General features: G+C 38.7%; 1 protein-coding gene across 1 annotated transcript in view; it reads left to right on the top strand.

The window, feature by feature from the left end:
* LOC120879047 (ankyrin repeat domain-containing protein 26-like) overlaps positions 1-8351 on the top strand; it is a 32423-nt gene extending 24072 nt beyond the window's left edge. Inside the window, exons 2-5 of the mRNA XM_040262078.1 lie at positions 1313-1382; positions 4412-4472; positions 4562-4761; positions 7213-8351. Of these exons, the coding sequence (XP_040118012.1) occupies positions 4433-4472; positions 4562-4761; positions 7213-7977 (1005 nt within the window). The 5' untranslated portion in view covers positions 1313-1382; positions 4412-4432 and the 3' untranslated portion in view covers positions 7978-8351. The remainder of the gene's footprint in view (positions 1-1312; positions 1383-4411; positions 4473-4561; positions 4762-7212) is intronic.
* The last annotated feature ends 832 nt before the right edge of the window (positions 8352-9183 follow it).

The following is a 9183-nucleotide window of genomic DNA, read 5'->3' as shown; positions in this document are numbered from 1 at the left end:
TCTTTGTTATTTTGTTTTGCATTTGATGACTATAAAGGGGAGGAGTGATTCTTAGGCATTAGTGGCTGTTCCCTTCCTCTAGTGTGGCCTCCAGGTGAGGTTTGAAAGGAATTCTCATAAACAAAGCCTCAGGCTTGAGGTTTTAATATTCTGTATTTTTCTTCTGTTGATTTAAAATGTATCTTGCTTTTTTCTTTAATAGTGGATGAGAGTTCTGAAGAGGACTCTTCAAGGAGGTAGGATTTTATAGATGTTTTAAATTATATGTTTAACTAGGGGAACATGGAGAAGAGAAACTAATGTTTGTTGAGTGTTTGACTCTGGGTTAGGCACTGCATTACGTACTTAATATTTGTAACCTCATAGAGTCATCAGAGCAGCTTTGTAAAGCAGCTGTGTCCTACTTTTACTTAATTATGCAACTGTGGTTTTAGGAGGTTTGACAATTGGCCTTCCTGGCTCTCAGGTCCACTCCCATGGCCCTCAGCAGAGACTGAGAAGTACCCATGTAGCACATAAGTTAAAGATATAAATTAGTTCTTTGACTTGAGTACATTTTAAGTTTCAACGTTGTGGGGAAACTCCCTGTACTCCTTTAGAGTAAAGGAGAGAAGTGGTGGCATCTCAGTAAGTGGTATCCCTGCTGACGGACCAAGACTCCCATTTTGGACGGACTCAGATTCATCTCTGAACCTTGAACAGACAGTGGAGAAGGAAAAGCCTATTCTTCTGCTTTGTTTTAAGTCATCAGGTTTATTCCAGTTTGGACAAACAAGAATTATTTCAATCCATCAATGGGATTTTCAGTTCAGCTATTAGAACTTTTAGTGAAAACAAATTATTTTTAGGCTCTGCTGATACATTGGCTGTCACTCTCTGTTATGGAAACTAAGAATGAGTGTTAACTAGATATTTCATAGGTTGGGAGAGATGGATGCAGAAATAGGTAACGAGAAACTTTTTTGGAGACTTCCCTTGGGGGTGCAGTAGTTAAGATGGTTAGTAAGACATCTTCCAATGTAGGCAAGTGTGGGTTCAATACTCGGTCAGAGAAGCTAAGATCTCATATGACCCGGGGTCAGACAGCCAAAACATAAAATAGAAGCACCATTGGAGCTAATTCAATAAAGACTTTAAAAGTGGTTCACATCAAGAAATCTTTAAAAAATTTAAAAAAAAAGCTGTTTTAAAACAGGCCAAATTTTATTCATGTCAAGAAAGTTCATTTAATATATAGACAGACTTTCACTTTTTTTCCTTTTGTTCAAGGACATGAGCTCACTCATTTTTATTGTATGTTTTTGCTTTAAAGGTTTCCCAACAAACCTGCCATTGATTTAGGGCCTACATCAAATGATGAAGTCTTAGATTTTAAAACCAAGGTAAAGCGTTCTGTTGTGAAATTAGTTTTCCTGCTCTGAAATTAGTTTCATGTAGTATTGACTCTTATGATTAGACAGTGGAAGTGACAAATAGATTCAAGGGACTAGATCTGATAAGAAGCAAAAGGCAAAGGAGAAATGGAAAGATATACCCATTTTAATGCAGAGTTCCAAAGAATAGCAAAGAGAGATAAGAAAGCCTTTCTCAGTGATGAGTGCAAAGAGATAGAGGAAACAATAGAATGGGAAAGGCTAGAGATCTCTTGAAGAAAATTAGAGATACCATGGGAATATTTCATGCAAAGATGGACACCATAAAGGACAAAATGGTATGGACCCAACAGAATCAGAAGATATTAAGATGAGGTGGCAAGAATACACAGACCTCTACAAAAAAGATTTTTATGACCCAGATAATCTGGATGGTGTGATCACTCACCTAGAGCCAAACATCCTAGAATGTGAAGTGAAGTGGGCCTTAAGAAGCATCACTATGAGCAAAGCTAGTGGAGGTGATGGAATTGCAGTTGAGCTATTTCAAATCCTCAGAGATGATGCTGTGAAAGTGCTGTACTCAATATGCCAGCAAGTCTGGAAAACTCATCAGTGGCCACAGGACTGGAAAAGGTCACTTTTCCTTCCAATCCCAAAGAAAGGCAATGCCAAAAGATGTTCAAACTACCACATAATGGCACACATCTCACATGCCAGCAAAGTAATGCTCAAAAATTTCCAAGCCAGGCTTCAAGAGTACATCAACCATGAACTTCAGATGTTCAAGCTGGATTTAGAAAAGGCAGAGGAACCAGAGCTCAAATTGTTAACATCCTCTGGATCATAGAAAAAGCAAGTGAGTTCCAGAAATGCATCTACTTCTGTTGTATTGACTGTGCTAAACCATTTGACTCTGTGGATAACAACAAATTGTAGAAAATTCTTCAAGAGATGGGAATACCAGACCATCTGACCTGCCTCTGGAGAAATCTGTATACAGGACAAGAAGCAACAGTTAGGACTGGATATGGAAAAATAGACTGGTTTCAAATCAGGAAAGGAGTACATCAAGGATGTAAATTGTCACCCTGATTATTTAACTTATATGCAGAGTACATCATGTGAAATGCTGGGCTGGATGAAGCACAAGCTGGAATCAAGATAGCAAGAAGAAATATCAATAATCTCAGATACGCAGATGACACCACCATGGTGGCAGAAATTGAAGAAGAACTAAAGATCCTCTTGATGAAAGTGAAAGAAGAGAGTGAAAAAGTTGGCTTAAACTCAACATTCAGAAAACTAAGATCATGGCATCTGGTCCCATCACTTCATGGCAAATAGATGGGGAAACAATGGAAACAGTGACAGACTTCTTTTGGGGGGCTCCAAAATCACTGCAGATGGTGACTGCAGCCATGAAATTAAAAGACGCTTGCTCCTTGGGTGAAAATCTATGCCCAACCTAGACAGCAGATTGAAAAGCAGGGACATTACTTTGCCAGCAAAGTTCTGTCTAGTCTAAGCTATGGTTTTTCTAGTAGTCATGTATGGATGTGTGAGTTGGACTATAAAACAGGCTGAGTGCTGAATAATTGCTGCTTTTGAACTGTGGTGTTGGAGAAGACTCTTCAGAGTCCCTTGGACTGCAAGGAGATCCGATCAGTGCATTCTAAAGGAAACCAGTCCTGAATATTCATTGAAAGGACTAGTGCTGAAGCTGAAACTCCAATAGTTTGGTCATCTGATGCGAAGAAGCAACTCATTGGAAAATACCAGTTCTGGGAATGTTTGAAGGTGGGAGGAGAAGGGGACAACAGAGGATGAGATGGTTGGATGGCATCACCGACTCAATGAACAAGAGTTTGTAAAACCTCTGGGGGTTGGTGATGAACAGGGAAGCCTGGTGTGCTGCAGTCCATGGGATCGCAAAGAGTCGCACACAACTGAGCAACTGAACTGAGCTGAACTGAGGTTGATATTTTCATAAAATTTGAAGAACAGTGTAGATGCATAAAAATATATTAATAAAATCATATGAAACAGAGGCTTTACTCTTAGTATAAGCATGAGAATACTGCATAGTGTAAGGCTTAAGAATACTGATATGTTATGATCTATTGTATATAAATTCTAAATATATGTGTTTCTCCACGTACATTATTATACTTTTTTTTCCCCTCGTAAAGTTTGTTCTGACTAGAAATGTCTCACTTTTTCCTTTGTTCTTCCTCCTCTACCTTTTAAAAAACCAATACAGAATTGTAAAGTAAAATAATAAATAAATAAATAAATAATAAAAATTAAAATTAAAAAAAAATATTTACTGTTAGCCTAATTTTTCCTTGCAGAACACATTTCTTCAGTGTCTGTTCTTTCAGTCCATCTCTCTCTGCCTCTATTGTGAACATGTTTGCTTATGACTTTCTATTTAGAGTGTGGCTTTCATTCATGATCATTGCCCTATGGGTTTAACCTTGTTTTTTCCCTGTTTCATGGAAGCAGCTGATTTTTTCCCCCTGTTTCATTGGTCTCTAGCTGTTTGACAAACAGAATAGAAGTAGCTTATCCTGTTTGCAGTTCTAGCCCATCTAAATAAGGTTCTGTTAAAACCTAAACTTTCATATGTCCCTTCACAAGTGATAATCTATGTCTATATTAATCATGGAAGCAAATTTCAAAATATAGCAATTAATTTATATGTCTTAGTTTTTCAATAGTGCTCTAAACTACCGGGGATAAATTATTACTCTAGAACATTTTGGAAGAGAAAGTAGTCTAGTGGGCACCCTAGTATTTGTATAGCAGTCAATTAGGGATAAGGAGAGGAACATCTGGGGCTTCTGATGTCATCTGTCATAATCCTTTTCCCATGAGCAGGTCAGTCAGTGACAGAACTGGGATTTGAATCCACATCTGAATGACTCCAGAGCCTGTGCTCTTTGTGTTAGATCATAGAGGAATAGGGGATGTTATAATTCTTTTATTCAGGTTGATACTTGTTACATTCTTCAAGCTCTTCTTTTCTTCTCCAGCATGTCCTGAAATCAAAGTTAATGAAGCTAATGAAGGCTTCTCATCAGTCCAAGAGAAACAGTAAGTTATTTGAAGACTGTCCTCCTGGTATTATTCCTTGATTTGAAATGACACATGTTCTCATGTACTCTCTCCTGTTTTCACTGTAGTAGAAGCAAAATGTGGCATTTTGAGACCAGAGAGTACAACTTTGTCTGAGGACAATAATGCTGACAGTAACGTTGAAGATGTGGTTGAAACATTTTCCAAACTATCACCCTGGTTGGAGGGCATCTGTCATCCTGCCTTCCCATCGCCTGAGCCTGTTTCAAAACTTCCCAAGTCTGTAGCAGGCCTTGGTCGTACAAAGGTAAGTTGTTCTGTTAGTAACTCTTCTTTCCCTGTATTTGTTCACAAACCAGTCCCCTGATCCTTATGGTGACAAAAAGGATCCCACCACAGAAATAGAAGCCCTCAAAGTCACGGTACGAAATGGTGTAATAATAAGAGCTATACATGTGTGTGATTCAGCTTTATCAATACTGGCATACTAACTGGGCCATTATGAAAGAAGAGAATCACAGAGCACTGGGGAGAAACAGCTAGATGAGTATGAAGATGGGGAGGAGGATGAGGGGAAGAATTCCTTTTAAAAGCATAAGATGAATATAAGATGGAATGAGGGTGAAGATGAGACAGATACAAACACAACAGAAATCGTAGGGGTCAGTCAGACCAGGAACTCTATATTAGAAACATGCGAGAAATTATTTCGAATTCAACTTAAGAAGAGAAAGTGAGGTCGTAAAAAAACAATGCTCATACTCTTTTGAATGACATATAGCTGATTTTTATGAAGAACTAAAAAATATGTGTTCCTTATTTTTTGGGTGGTTGTTTTCGAGGTTGGTGATGGTTCTTGTTTTTTCATTGAATTGAAGTGTAGTCAATTTAAAATACGGTGTAAGTTTCAGGTGTACAGCAATGTGATTTGTTTATACTTGTGTATGTGTGTGTGTATATATATATATATATATATATATAGAGAGAGAGAGAGAGAGAGAGAATATAGTTCCCTCTGGAAGTTCATTTAAATTTGAAGTGATTTCTCTTTTTAAAAAAATTCTCACTTTGAAATTAATGAAGCAATGTTTTCTATTTAATCTAGTAAAACTTTCGTTTAGAGGCAATTCAAGATAAGCCTTGTTTTAGGCCTTTGGAGATGTATTATGAATTAAGAATTTATGGCCCTTCTGTTTCTTGTGGTTTCTAAATTCAGTTCAGTTGCTCAGTCGTGTCCGATGCTAAATACTAATGTACTTATCTAATTTATCTTACTGTTTGCTATAACCTTGGTGGGTGTTTTAGATCTTTCTGAAAATAAAGAGGAAATACTGTGAAGTAGATGTATAGGAAGTATCAAATGCAGTGTTTATAAACCTAGCAAGTGGTGTTGTTTATTGAATTATAGTTGATTAACAATATTCTGTTAGTTTCAGGTATACAGCACAGTGATTCAGATATATATGTATATGTATATGTATGTGTGTATATTATATAAATGGGGCTTCCCTGCTAGCTCAGACTGTAAAGAATCTGCCTGCAATGCAGGAGACCTGGGTTCAATCCTTGGGTTGGGAAGATCCCCTGGAGAAGGTGGAGAAGGCAATGGCACCCCACTCCAGTACTCTTGCCTGGAAAATCCCATGGGCTCAGGAGCCTGGTAGGCTGCAGTCCATGGGGTCGCTAAGAGTTAGACATGACCAAGTGACTTCACTTTCACTTTTCACTTTCATGCATTGGATAAGGAAATGGCAAGCCACTCCAGTGTTCTTGCCTGGAGAATCCCAGGGACGGGGGAGCCTGGTGGGCTGCCATCTATGTGGTCACACAGAGTCGGACATGACTGAAGCGACTTAGCAGCAGCAGCAGCATCAGCAGCTTGGAGAAGGAAATGGCTACCCACTCCAGTATTCTTGCTTGGGAAATTCCATGGACAGAGGAGCCTGGCAGGCTATAGTCTATGGGCTCGCAAACAGTTGGACATGACTGAGTAACTAATACACATATACACTCACTCACACACACACTCACATGTACACACATATTCCATTTCAGATTCTTCTTGCTGAATATTAAGTGTAGTTCCTTATGTTGTACAGTAGATCTCTGTTGGTTATTTTATATCTACTAGTGGGTATATGTTAATCCCAACATCCTAATTAATCCCTTCCCCTACCCTGCTTTCCCCTGTGGTCACCATAAGTTGTTTTCTGTGTCCATGAGTCTTTCTGTTGTGTGAATAAGTTCATTTTAGATTGTACATATAAGCAGTATGATATAATACTTGTCTTTGTCTGACTTACATCACTTAGGGTGATAATGTCTAGGTCCATCCCTGTTGCTGGAAATAACATTACTTCCTTCTTTTTTATGGCTTACTAGTTTTCCATGATGTAAATATTCCACATCAGATGCAATTTTTAAGTGTAGTCAGATCTATGAATCTTTTATTTTAAGCCTTCTGGGTTTGCTGTAGTTCAGAGAGAAGCCTTTCCAGTTCTGAGCTTCTTGAAAAGTCTCTTGGGATTTCTTTTTGACTTTCGTGGATTCATTGTCTTCCATTCAATGCTTGAACCTTTGGGAATTTCTGCTTGTATAAAGTCTGAAGATTGTATTGAACCTTATTTTTCCCTGTTGGAGACACACTTGGTGCAGTCTTTTCATTGTATAAACATAGAGGTTAGTCTTTCATTTCAGAGGAAATCATGGAATGTCACTTTATTGGGTACTAGCTAAAAGTCTCCTTTGTTTCACTCAGGTTTCTGATAGTTGGGAAGAAGCACAAGACCTGTTGTGCAAAATCCAAATGCTGCAGGGTGAACTTGCCACGCTGATACTGGAGACAAATGCACTGAAATGTCAGCACTGGGAAAAGGAAGAGAACTATTCTGAGGACATGGAAATTCTCAAAGTAAAGAATGATAATCTTCAAAAGGCAATAAAACTGAGTGAGGAAATGTTAACAACGACTGTATCCCACTATACATGCCAGCTTAATGTTCTGACAGCTGAGAATAGAATGCTAACCTCCAAGCTGGAGAATGAAAAAGAAAGTAAGCAAAGACTGGAAACGAAAGTGAAATCCTACAGTTCGAGACTGGCTGCTGCCTTACACGATCATGATCAAGGTCAGACATCAAAAAGAGATGTGGAACTTGCCTTCCAGAGAGCAAGAGATGAGTGGTTATGCTTGCAGGACAAAATGAAGTCCAATATGGCTAATCTAAAAGATAAGGCCGAGACATTTTCCCAGCAGCTATCTACACTGGAAAGTAAACTCAATAAGGTGAACATCAAGCAGCAGCACATGAGAGATGATCTTAGAGAAAAGACTTTGATGTTAGAACGTGTCCAGAGAGACCTAAGCCAATCAGAGTGTCAAAAGCAGGAAATTGAACACATGTATCAGAGTGAACAAGCCAAAGTGAATGAATACCTTGGAAAGCAAGAATCCTTAGAAAAGAGATTATCTCAGCTCCAGAGTGAAAACGTGTTGCTCCAACAGCAGCTGGACGATGCATGAAGCAGAGCTGACAGTAGAGAGAAGACAGTCACGAGCGTCCAAGACCAGCTGCCCCAGATCGCGAGAGAACTGCAGGCCGAATGTGAGAAGTGAGGTCTGATGGAGGAAAGAAACAAGCAGTTACTCAAGGAGTGTAATCGTTTAAAAGAGGGAATGTGTCAGTACCAAAATGAGAAAGCAGAAAGAGAAGTGAGTATCCAGAAGGAGAAATAATTCTCAAACTTCCTGAAAGAAAGTTCACAATGATTCTTGATTCTGGCTAAATGTTGAATCTAGTTGAGTATAAAAAACACACAGGCTGTGAATCTATGGTCTCTAAACCAGCCTAAAAGCATACCTTGTATTCAGCAAATAAAAATTAGACTGAAGAAATGCTTTACTTTGAGTAGGGACATTGTGTTGTTTATGAAATGTTAAGAGATTTAGTTCTAAATTATTAACCCAGACAGGTACTAGTAATTTACTCTTACTATTAAGGTATTAATTTTAATCTTTATGTTACCACATTTCACTATCATGATGAAGCAGATAAATGAAATACTCAAACCTGAAATGAATATTTCAAAATGAAGCTTCAGTTACATGGATTATCTTGATTGTAAATTCCAGGTTTCCCAGAGGCTATATTTTATATATCGTACTTTGGCTTCAGTAGATTGTCATAGCTTTTTGTTATATTTGTTGGTACAATTTTATTTTTATTCATGTCAATTTGAGTTAATATGGGAAACATTTTAGCCTTGAATCATTTATTCTTAAAGCCTCTCAACTCTTCAAATGCATCTCATTTCGGTTCAGTTCAGTTCAGTCACTCAGTTGTGTCCGACTTTGCGACCCCATGAATCAGAGCACGCCAGGCCTCCCTGTCCATCACCAACTCCCAGAGTTCACTCAAACTCACGTCCATCGAGTCAGTGATGCCATCCAGCCATCTCATCCTCGGTCATCCCCTTCTCCTCCTGCCCCCAATCCCTCCCAGCATCAGAGTCTTTTCCAATGAGTCAACTCTTCTCATGAGGTGGCCAAATTACTGGAGTTTCAGCTTTAGCATCATTCTTTCCAAAGACATCCCAGGGTTGATCTCCTTCAGAATGGACTGGTTCAGTCCAAGGGACTCTCAAGAGTCTTCTCCAACACCACATTTCAAAAGTATCAATTATTCGGTGCTCAGCCTTCTTCACAGTCCAGCTGTCACATCCATACATG

Source organism: Oryx dammah, unplaced genomic scaffold, assembly GCF_014754425.2.
Source record: "Oryx dammah isolate SB20612 unplaced genomic scaffold, SCBI_Odam_1.1 HiC_scaffold_19, whole genome shotgun sequence".
In the NCBI taxonomy this organism is placed as follows: Eukaryota; Metazoa; Chordata; class Mammalia; order Artiodactyla; family Bovidae; genus Oryx; species Oryx dammah.
The sequence above is the reverse complement of the archived record's forward strand: the minus strand, read 5'-3'. Positions and strand labels throughout refer to the sequence as shown.